The sequence below is a fragment of the Etheostoma spectabile genome, chromosome 4, assembly GCF_008692095.1.
Source record: "Etheostoma spectabile isolate EspeVRDwgs_2016 chromosome 4, UIUC_Espe_1.0, whole genome shotgun sequence".
Taxonomy (NCBI): Eukaryota; Metazoa; Chordata; class Actinopteri; order Perciformes; family Percidae; genus Etheostoma; species Etheostoma spectabile.
In genome coordinates this window covers 6,843,157-6,854,931 of record NC_045736.1, presented here as the reverse complement: position 1 = coordinate 6,854,931, position 11,775 = coordinate 6,843,157, and the positions used below count along the sequence as shown (strand labels likewise).

General features: G+C 39.7%; 1 protein-coding gene and 1 long non-coding RNA gene across 16 annotated transcripts in view; one reads left to right on the top strand and one right to left on the bottom strand.

The window, feature by feature from the left end:
• The window catches only part of atp2b2 (ATPase plasma membrane Ca2+ transporting 2), a 119,362-nt gene extending 107,593 nt beyond the window's left edge, over nt 1-11,769 (top strand). For 7 of the 15 annotated variants that reach the window (XM_032512774.1, XM_032512783.1, XM_032512779.1 and 4 more), the window contains 9 exons: nt 2,608-2,787; nt 2,910-2,997; nt 3,145-3,251; nt 4,469-4,660; nt 4,920-5,133; nt 5,246-5,457; nt 5,618-5,725; nt 5,891-6,073; nt 11,319-11,627. In XM_032512774.1, coding sequence (XP_032368665.1) covers nt 2,608-2,787; nt 2,910-2,997; nt 3,145-3,251; nt 4,469-4,660; nt 4,920-5,133; nt 5,246-5,457; nt 5,618-5,725; nt 5,891-6,073; nt 11,319-11,627 — 1,593 coding nt within the window. Of the gene's footprint in view, nt 1-2,607; nt 2,788-2,909; nt 2,998-3,144; nt 3,252-4,468; nt 4,661-4,919; nt 5,134-5,245; nt 5,458-5,617; nt 5,726-5,890; nt 6,074-7,374; nt 7,565-7,888; nt 7,942-11,318 lie in introns of all 15 variants that reach the window. The other 8 variants (XM_032512780.1, XM_032512787.1, XM_032512785.1 and 5 more) reach the window with 7 other exon arrangements.
• Nucleotides 1-11,775, bottom strand: part of LOC116687443 (uncharacterized) — a 19,946-nt gene that overhangs the window by 4,391 nt on the left and 3,780 nt on the right. The window contains exon 2 of the long non-coding RNA XR_004331544.1: nt 9,842-9,846. This is a non-coding gene — a long non-coding RNA (uncharacterized LOC116687443). The remainder of the gene's footprint in view (nt 1-9,841; nt 9,847-11,775) is intronic.

Genomic DNA, 11,775 nt, shown 5'->3' with positions numbered 1-11,775 from the left:
TTGGTGGAACGCCATTTACTTTCAAGTCTTTGCAAGGTTTGTTTTAATTTGCAAGTTTGCGAGTTATACCAAGGTCATTCTGAAGTTTCCTTTGCTTCATTATCTTCTTTTTGAAAGGAGCAACAGTCCGTAGCAAGGTCATAGCAATGTCCACAAAATTATCAATTTGGGAGGGACTAAAGTTAACATAGTAGTCCTCTGTTATATTAAGGAACAGCATTGAATTAAATGCTGTTGGAACATCTTTGTTGAATTTAGCTATAGCACTGTCAGGTAGACGTGTAGAAGCTTTTATTTAATTCCGTAAAGTCGGGTAGTATGAATTCAAAAGTTATTAGAGAATGGTCTGATGATAAAGGATTCTGCAGAAATACTATTAAATCTTCAATTCCGATGCCATATGTCAGCATAAGGTCGAGAGTGTGGTTAAAATAGCAAATGGCCTTATGCACACTCTGACTAAAATAATACCATACAATAATACAATAAACACCATTATTACCAAAGGACTTAATAAATTTAACTATCCAAAAAACTTCAAGGATAATGACAAGACGTGGAGAAATATGAATAAGGTGGTTGATAGGTTCAACAATTATTTTGTTAATTTAGGCCCTAAACTGGTCAAATACATAAATTACACAGGGATGAAATACTCTGCAATGGATCATGTGGAAAAAAACTGTAGAAAGCAAAGAAATTATAGAGATTGTAAGTAAAAGTAAGCATACAACTTCTAAAGATTGTGATGACAAGTTATGCCTCTAGTGAAAAAAGTAATAGAATGTATTGTAGACCCACTAACATATACATATATATTCTATCATGTAGCTAAAGTCATTCCCTTGTTTAAATCTGGTGACTCACATCTTTTCAATAACTATAGACTGATAGCCTTGTATTCTAAATTCTCAAAAATACTTGAAAAACTATTTGTCACAAGGCTTGTCACAATTTACTAATGGATTCAGATGCTGTTGGTCAACGTCTATGTCACATATTGAGTTAGTAGAAAGATTAACAAATTGTATTGAAAATACAATCATTGATCTAAAAAAGCTTTTGATACTGTTGATCATGAAATCCTGTTAATAGAAAATGGAAATATATGGTGTCAGATGTGTGGCATATAACTGGATAAAAAACTGTATTGAAAAAAGTAGTCTCCACACAAGTCAATTTTAGGCCAAAAACTGTACATCCTTTACCTAAATGACATTTGCAAAGTATCAATTATACTAAAATTCATTGTTTTTGCAGATGACACAAATATTTTTATTCTGGGGATAACTTGCAACAGATGCTGGAAATGGTCACAAATAAAATCAATAAATTAAAACTTTGTTTTGAATCAAATGAGTCATCTTTAAACTACAACAAAACTAAATCCATGATGCTAATGTAAGCAAACTTTAGGACATATTACTGTGTAACAGACATTACTGAGTCAGCTTACTGATTATCAATTTGTCTCCACTCATGCTACTGTTGCTACAGTAGTTTTTGGTGTTACGCAAGAGTTAGTCTTGTTTTTAAGCTATATTTGATGAGCCATACATTGTAATTATAAGATGTGGAATTACAAGTAGGATGAAATTATATGTTACTGTTTGTTTAACCTCCAGCTCATTAAAGACATTCCCACCTCCATTGTATAGATTTACTTTATATCCGCTTCAATTAAATCAGTTAAATCCTTTGTGGTTTCCACGCTCGAGCAGCTTGATTTGACAGTTTAATACCAATATATTTACACATTGCGGTGGTGGATTCATTTGGTCTCTCATATTATGTTTATGTTCCACTTTGCAAATGTGTGTGTGTGTTTGTTTGTGTATGTGTGTGTGTGTGTGCGTGTGTGTGTGTGTGTGTGTGTGTGTGTCAATCAGATCCCATGCTTGCAATATGTGAAAATGGATGTGAGATGCTGCATCTGTATGTGTTTGTTTGTGTGTGGGTTTGGAGTGCAGTGGTCGCCCACATTGACCATTGTCAGGAAGAAGATGTGATTCTGAATTAATACTCTGTTTTTGCTAGCTGTATAACACAAATTAATCTCCATACAGTAACAGTTATTCTACCAGACTAATGTCTTGAGGGAAAAGAGCTCAGATAAAATGCCTACATATTTTATTAGTACAAAAAGGGACAAAGGTAGCAGAATACGGTTTTGATAAATTAAAAGTTAACGAGTTGGAAATTGGACCGACATTCATCCGGGGGCCAGAAACACAACTACAAAGATGTGGCAGTAACTCTGTCCGTAGGGAGTTGGGTTGGCAACTGGAGGGTCACTGTCCAGTATGGACCAAAGTACACAGTGTGGCTTGGTAGCTGGAGAGATGCCAGTTCACCTCCTGAGCACTGCCATGTGCTTTTCAGCAAGGCACTGTACTGCTCAGGGAACTGGCACTGGCAGCCCACTCACTCTGACATCTCTCCATTTGTGCATGAATAGGTCGTGAGCATGTGTGTGTGAATTTGTGGCCTGTTTGTAGTGATTTCTAACAAAAACTGAGTCTAAATTTTAATTTCCCGACTGGACATCAATAAACAGTATAACAAAAAATGTTATGCTATGAAATGTGTTTATGTATCACTCTTTAGGTGCCCGATGCTATATTGAAGTGCCAGCGTGCAGGCATCACAGTGCGCATGGTGACAGGAGACAACATAAACACAGCCAGGGCCATAGCCATTAAGTGTGGTATCATCCACCCCGGAGAGGACTTCCTCTGCATCGATGGCAAAGAGTTCAACCGGAGGATCCGCAACGAGAAAGGGGAGGTACAGTAACTACTGTCAGTGAGCCAGAGAATGAGAGAAGCTGAGCTCAAGAGAAAGAAAAATACCTCTCTAAACCTAACTCACAACCACCTGTCCTTTCATTTCTGTCTGTCCGTGCCTAGGTGGAGCAGGAGCGAATGGACAAGGTTTGGCCTAAACTCCGAGTTCTGGCCAGATCTTCCCCAACCGATAAACACACACTCGTCAAAGGTGAACTGATTGATATCATATTCATTACTGCTGATCAAAATTAATAACATCTTGTGAGAGTTTTGAAAAGGCAGTAAACAAATCAAATTATTGGGTCAAGATAATTGTACGTACACAAGATCACATAGAGGATTTGTTGTCTTTCAGGCATCATTGACAGTACTATAGCAGACCAGAGGCAGGTTGTGGCTGTGACAGGAGATGGTACCAATGATGGACCTGCACTTAAGAAAGCTGATGTTGGATTCGCCATGGTGAGAAAACCCTATTTTCTTAATGTCTTTTTTTTTTTTACCTTTTTTGGTTTCTATGGAGATTGATCTCAGTGAACATCTGCAGATGTCTTTTTCACCTCTGCAGTATTAAGGGTTTCTTCTGAGGCGCTCTGCCTCTGGCTGTGTATATTAGGAGCTCCCCCTAGTGGATTTGTGAGCTCACCTAGTTTCTCTGCTTTACATAATATTTTTCCATTTCTTCATGTGAGATGGGGGTCCACAAAGATACTAGAACAGGGATCTTCAACAGGGGGTCCGAGATCCCTTGGGGGTCCTCAGAGTCAATACAGGGGGGCCGCCAAATTATTGTTAATTTTTGAAAGTTTTTTCTAAAAGTTTTCAAAGTTTAAAAAAAAATGAAAGCCTTAACATGAACCCAACATATTATTAGCAAATATAGCTCTCTTTGATACTTTAGGTCTCTCTACTTGTTATTGTAGGATCAGTCTAATATGCAACTTAATTTAATACAATATATGTAGTAGGGGGTCCCTGCTCCATCTCTCTTTTAGTTAAGGGGTCCTTGGCTTATAAAAAACGTTGAAGACGCTTGTACTAGAATGAATAGCCGTAGATGCAGAGAGGGGCCCCGTGAGGATGCATTTGTACAGGGTCCAGAATTTTGTGCTACGCCCCTGCTGACCCCCCCACTTTACACCCTTGGCCCGATTTGGCGGTGCAGCTTGTGTGATCTCATCACAAGATGGTCTCTAGTTTCTTCCACTTATGTTTGTCTGTGTATTCATCTTCTCTTTTGGGAGGACATCACCTCAGTTTGATATTTTACTCTGCTAAAACATTTTTACATGGTTAATTGAATTGAACACGCTCTGAAACATTCGTAGAGCCACTTACTCACCACAATCAAGCTTTGTTTTAGAGGTGCTGTGCCCTGTCATTTGTCCCGTAATTCTGAAAAACATGACAATGTCATGGAGGGTGTCCTGCTTCTCTTATAAATATGGAGCCTCCTGTCATCAAACTACCAATACACAAACTAGCCCCCTAATTAGTCTGCATCACTTTTGTCCATTAAAATAGCTGCCTTATGTCCAGTGTCCAATTTTTTTCTTCACTGGCTTTAGAGTTGATTTAGACTGATTTCTTTCAGTTTTATGTGTTTGTTGAGGCATAGTGCAGTATGATGCAAAATTAGTTAGTTTCTTATTGACTGTACCTTTTCTGCACTCCTCCAGGGTATTGCGGGTACAGATGTGGCCAAGGAGGCATCAGATATCATTCTGACTGATGATAACTTCAGCAGCATTGTTAAAGCAGTAATGTGGGGCCGGAACGTCTACGACAGCATCTCCAAGTTTCTTCAGTTCCAGCTTACTGTCAATGTTGTGGCTGTCATAGTGGCTTTCACTGGCGCCTGCATCACACAGGTCAGAGACATGTGTGGGCATGTGATTGGGTTATATCATAATGACTGTAGTGTATTCTGTAATTCAAAAGCTATTGAGTGCAATACTTCATCAAATATCTAGTGAAATAAGCAAAACAATATATGTAAAGAAATACTGTACATGTGTTTTGAAAACTGAATCAGTCACAGTAGCCAGAGTACTGATTATTAGTTACTTTCACCCCAGGTTATATGAAAGTTATTGGTTCTTAATTGCAATTTCCTTTGTGTTTTCGCAGGACTCTCCCCTGAAGGCTGTGCAGATGTTGTGGGTAAACCTCATTATGGATACGTTTGCATCTCTTGCCCTGGCGACAGAGCCTCCCACAGAGTCTTTGCTAATGAGGAAACCATACGGTCGCAACAAGCCTCTCATCTCCAGCACCATGACAAAGAATATCCTGGGACATGGAGTCTTTCAGCTCATCATCATCTTCACACTTCTCTTTGTTGGTACGCACTATATTTTTTCTCTGTGGTACACCACGGGTTCTGCACTTCAATGTTGTGACTTAAAATGGATCCAAAAATAATAAAATTATACCAATTGTTTCCCCCTTTGTAGGTGAGAAGATCTTTGACATTGACAGTGGCCGTAATGCTCCTCTCAATTCTCCTCCATCTGAGCACTACACCATTATCTTCAACACCTTCGTCATGATGCAGCTCTTCAACGAGATAAATGCCCGCAAAATCCATGGAGAGAGGAACGTCTTTGATGGAATCTTCAGGAACCCCATCTTCTGCAGTATAGTTTTTGGCACCTTTGCTATGCAGGTAAGCAGATGCTAGTTTAAGCAGATGCGGGGTTTTTTTTCATTGGATGTTATTATAAGTTAGATATGGCAGTTCAAACTGAACAATTGAATTTTTTAAATTGAAAGTCATTTTCTCATTTCTTTATATATTATCATGGCTTATGCTTGGCTTTGTGTAGATTGTGATTGTGCAATTTGGAGGGAAGCCATTCAGCTGTCAACCTCTGAACCTGGAAAAGTGGATGTGGTGTGTTTTTCTCGGGCTGGGAGAGCTTGTCTGGGGACAGGTAACATGCCAACTCACCTGTTTCTGTCTTCTCACTGTTCTTGTTTTCTTGCTTTTTATTCTAGTTTACCTTGTTTTACTCTTCCTCTGTGCATCTCTGCTGTAGTATATACTTGTCACCCTTTCTTTTGACCAACTGCTCTGTCTTCTCTTCTCTATGGGTTAGGTGATAGCTACCATACCCAATAGCAGGTTGCGTTTCCTGCGGAGGGCAGGCCAGTTAACTCGGAAAGATGAGCTACCAGAGGAGGACGCAAATGAAGACAATGAGGAGATTGACCATGCAGAGAGGGAGCTGAGGAGAGGACAGATCCTCTGGTTCAGAGGACTCAACCGCATTCAGACTCAGGTGAGAACACATGTTCAATCCCAAGTTGTGATTTGTTGTTTAATTTCACAGAAAGATTTTGCTGGATTGATTCTGCCTGAAAGAAAGAATAGATGTATGTTTGATTTAAAAAAGCTTACTCTTGTCACTTGTAAATTTTCTTAACAATACAATTTTAAGGTTTTTTGTAGTCAGTTAAGCAGCAGTAAACACCAACAATGATACATTTCACCTGTGATGTTTTCTGACTTGGCTTTTTGTTTTACTTTTATTCACCTTTGTCATATAATCCGTTTTTCAGCAACCCCTCAGACTTTACCTCAAACTCTACCTCTAAGAAGAAGTGCTAGACTATGTTATATGTTCTTCATGTTAGTCAGTAACAGCCTTAAAGTTATTTTATCTCAAGATATATTTAGGTGCATGAAGATGCAGCTTTCTCCCGCTTGACTGAGGGGATCACCTGTGTGGACCTGTGGAAGATCGACGGTCAAACCTCTGGGGTTAAATCCAACTGGAGATAGTCACTGAATTGTTCTCACTGTGACCGACTCTACACACCGTTATCACTGTGATATTCAAGGCAGTTTTGCTTATGTGTTGGATTTGATTTTATCTCAGTGATGTGTCACTAATGGCCCGGAGTGATGCCATCCCATGACATGATAACCTGGACCAGCAGATAGTTTTGTTTTGATTTGTTTAGGTTTTTGAGATCTTTGTCTCTGGGATTTATGTTACTGGGTAACCAAACACAAAGGAGTTGAATGGAATTTTGGTCTGTGGTGCTGACAACATTGAATAATTACATTTGAAATATTCACCAGCATAAAGCTCTTTCTAGAAAACATTGCCCCATCTGGATTGCCATAATCTGGAAAATCCACCCAATATACTGTAGTCTTCAAAGGACCTTCCTCAGTACAAAGTAGTTCCACTAGAATCTGTTCACAGTGAGGTGGATTATTTATAGAGTGGAATGGGACGTTGTTTCTGTAAAGACACTTTGCTGTAGCTTTTTTTAAACACAATTGAAAATTCATTCACTTCTATTGGATTTGGTTGTGTGTGTGTGTGTGGGGGGGGGGCGTCTTGAGACGAGGTAAGGGAGATGTTTTTTTGTCATTTGGGCAAACTAACCCTTTGAGTGAAATTCACCATTTCCTTGAGGGGATACTACACCCTGACCATCGTTTCATGATTGAGACACTTTGTACTCCCTTTACCATCAAAGTCACCCAGCCAGTCAACCTGTGTTGCCATTTGGTCTCTGTCACTCTGAGCAGCCATTTGTCCTCTCCTGTCCTGCTCTCCTCCCACAGATTGACGTAGTGAACACCTTCAAGAGTGGCACCTCCTTTCAGGGGGCGGGGGCTCTGAGACGCCAATCATCCACCACCAGCCAGACCCAGGATGTAACCAATGTTTCTAGTCCTAGTCACGTGTCCTTGTCCAATGCCCTTTCCTCTCCTACAAGCACTACTGCTGCTACTGCTCCTTCCACTACTGGCCGTGAGTCAGAACTCTGTCAGTCTGCTTCTCTGCCTTTTTTGCTTCAGGGGTGCCATCATGTCATGGACAAAAAGTTATGTTTCTTTGTACATTGTCTGGCTTGTTATTCTTACAACAAATTTCCGTGACAGTCTCCATTTTGGGGTTGGCATCTCTGAAGATTTGTCTTTTTTCTTTTTTTCTTTCTTGCTTTCTGCTTTTTTCATTTCCTCTCTTTCTTCTGTCTTTTTGCTGTTCATACTGGATTTCAAATTCATCTTGATATTTCCTTCCATGCTCGGGTGTACTGTCGTCTCATCGGTGAATGTGTGTTTGTTTCCTCAGAGTGCTAGAAGCGCAGGACTAAGGGTGATACCCACGGCGTGACATTTCAGGTTGTGAGTTTGTCTCCCTCTGCTCATCCGCCATCTCATCCTTCAATTTTTCCATTTTTTATGTCTTGAAGGACATTAATGTGAACTAATTCCAATCAACTCACCAAGGGACTGGGTAAACATTCAAGTATAAGTTGCAATGTTGTCTTATTTCACCTGTGAGTTTGCTACTAATGAAATTAATTACACTGAATTGAACTGAAGCAAATTGACCTGTTATTTCATGTATTCTCCAGCTGACATGTCATCTGCAATAACAAGAAACCATAAAGGAAGATACAGTTTGTGTGCCAGGCTTTAAGAAACTACAATAGCCACTTTAAAAATGTTAATTTAAATAGGGATCCCAAGTGTTGCAACTAAAATCTACCCACAAGGGGGCACTTTCAGTATCATAGATTATATATGCTTAAAGCTACATTGTGTAAGAATTCCTCCCATCTAGCGGTAAAATTATATATGACAACCAACTGAATATTACTTTGTAGCCCCTCCCATTCCCAGCGCGTTTTACTCCTACGATAACTGATTGCAAAATTAGCGTCCGTGTTAGTTCCTTCCAATGAAACAATAGTAGTATGTTGTTATACAATCCATTTTCATCATGACAAGAGGAAAAGTATCCAAGACGTTTTTCTAGCGTTATGTACAGCCATGCTATAGTTAGCCAAGCAACTATAAAACTTTGAATTTACACAAATAGGCAGAATTACCTTTAGAGAAGAAAGCAAGCAACCTCTGCCTTTTAAAATCCTTGATCCAGAAAAGCTCTTTTTATCTTGGAAAAAACACTCCAATATTAACTTTGGTCTTGTTGCTTTGCCTGTTGCGTTATCGTTTTAATTATCTTTTTAACTTCTTTGGCAACTCCATTGCATGTCCTAGAGAATAGGCATAACCGACCGTCTTTCAAATCTACCGGCTGTCACTGAGTTATCTTCTCCCCATCCCTGGCATTCGTCACGCTGCCACTGAGTGTAAAAGCGCAAAACACGGAGGTATGTCCCACTTTGGCTAACATATTTTAAAGATGGAGGCGCAACATGGCAGAATCAAGGGGGTAAGCCTCTCCTCTCTAATTGTAGTTCCTATAGCGCCGTTTTAATGCTACAAAGCCATCACCCGCCGTTACATCCCATTGACTGTAATCAACTCAAAAAGTTACACAATGGAGCTTTAATGCTTTTATCCACCTTCGTCTTCTCTTTCTTCCTCTCTCTTTTACACACGCTATGTCTCTAATCTTTATCTACTTGATGAAAATCAGATATAAAACAGATACGATCAGATGTGGACAGGAATGTAGAGTCACCATAAAGCAGTACTGCACCAATAATTCATCCCGTCTTGTCGCTTCATACTGTCGGTGTAGTTGACTGTCATGTTGCTATAGTTACGGACATAGATCCTCTGCAGCACCAGCGACGTAAATTCAACCCTCCACCATTTTATGACACCCCATCAGTGTTACTTGTCAGACATCCTGTCACATGCACTCATCCAGACAGGCTTCTCTTATTATTTGTTTTATCTGTTTTGTCTCCCTATACCCTACTCTGCCACAGTGCTACAATCTTTACAGTTTATACAGTATATACAGTGTATATTCCCATATGTTTGAAAACCGAATATCTTTGAAGCTGTTAATAAAAACTATATTAATGTTGTTTTGGGATATTTTGTAATCATAACATATTCTGGGTAGACTATGGATTCAAAATAAGTCATTTATCAACCAAAAACACACCACATTCACTGGTGCGAGGTGTGAGGATTTACTGTTTTTCTCTGTTTCCAATGTCAATATAAATTGAGTGCGTTTGAATAGTTGAAAATCACCTTTTAGATTTCGGAAACTGTGATGAGCATTCTTCTCTATCTTCAGGCATTTTATAGACTTAACGGAGTCTGAAAATTATTCGGTTTTCATTAAGGCCTAGAAAATATATGTTGAAACTTAGATTCCTGCATTGGTGGTCCATAAAAACTATATTTTCATTCACAATGTAAAGATTAGAGGATTAGCATTTTTCACTGACGTTGGGAAAATAATTCTATGTTGCTTTATGGCTTCAGCAAACAGAAATCTTGAGATAGTATTTATACAAAAGGATTATTTCTGATGTCAACTGGAACATTACCAATACAACCACGATGACAAGATACCCCTTTTGTATACACCCCAGTGTGCTGAAATGAGCCAATGTCCTGTGTAAAATTATCAAATATCTTAATCTTTTAAGCTATCAAATTGCGTGTAGAGCTTAAATATCTGCATCTGTTGATATTGTACAAGCACATAGGGTTTAATTTATACAACACTTGCCTATTGAAGGAACTGAAATACAAATACTATCCTCACTAGAGGTTCACATAGTTGTTTGGGGCCTATACTTGAGTGTTTACTTAGATGTGCATGGAGTTGAAAGCTGTCAGACCTCTGACAGAGTAAACTTTTTATTTTCATCATTCACTTCCATATGTTTTGTGTTAGCAGTCTTTGTGCTGTTGTCTACTTCTTCATTGTCCTGTTGTCTTGTTGCATGTAGTATGTGTTTACCTCTTGTTTACTTCCTGTGTTCATAATATCTTAACCGGCTCTGTTTGCTCTAAATGCCACGGTTTTTTTGTTTGTTTTTTATGTGTGTTGTTCTGAGTGACTTTTACACAGCAATGCTAGTGTTGAACCAACTTCCCTTCTCCATTGCCCTGTTTGGGACCATGCTTTACACACCCTGTGCTATATTTGTGTGTGTTGTGTGTCCCATTTAGAGTATGTGTCTGTGATATTGTCCCAGACAGTGCTCTGGTACCTCCAGAAGTTTTTTAAACCACCTGATTTGGATCTCTCAGATCTAACCTCCTTCCTTCTTACTGACTTCGTCCACCAGATTTCTTCAACCTTGCATGTGATATTCTCCTTTAATTTTTTTCTGTAAGCATTTCATTTATTAACGTGGCTTGTTTCTAGGTATACAGCACATTGGACTAAAGCGTATACTTACAACGAGCGTTTGTGTTGCTTTGGTATTTGTTTTTCTTGAAATGTATGATTTTGTTTCATTTTCATGATTGTGTTCCTCACGGCTTTTCTTAGTGCACGCCACAATTGAGTGACTCGTGAACTGTAGTCATCTTGTGAAAGCAGAACACAGACTGCAGTTGCTTTTCCTCTTGTTGCTCCTTCATCTTCTCCTCCTGCACCTCTTTATCCTCAATTGAGAGGTTCTCTCTTTCCCCTCTGTCCCTTCTCTCCTCCACTTTCCTCTTTTCTCTAATCCCGAGGGTTCCTCCCACCCTCCCATTTTGACCTTGGTATCATCTCTCATCCTTATTCTTCTCTGTCCTCCCTTTTTTATTTTATTTTTTTTATACAACAGATCCGTGTTGTGAATGCATTCCGTAGCTCCCTCTATGAAGGCCTGGAGAAACCGGACCCCCGATCATCCATCCACAACTTCATGACACACCCCGAGTTTAGGATAGAAGACTCCACGCCCAACATTCCCCTCATTGACGACACGGACGATGATTCTGCTCGGAGGAGGAAGTACTCCAGCCAGCCTTCATCCCCCAACAAGAATAACAACGCCATCGACAGTGGCATCAATCTCACCATCGACACCAGTAAATCAGCCGCCTCCTCCAGCCCTGCCAGCCCTCTTCACAGCTTGGAGACCAGCCTCTAACCCTGATCCTAACCTGAGCTCTAACCTTTATGTTGTTTTCTTGCAGTCTGGAGGCACCTTCGCTAATTCCTCCGGACATTTAACTGCAACCTTACACCTTGTTGCCCCCAACATTTCAACCAGTCCAGCTGAATCCTCAACTTCAACC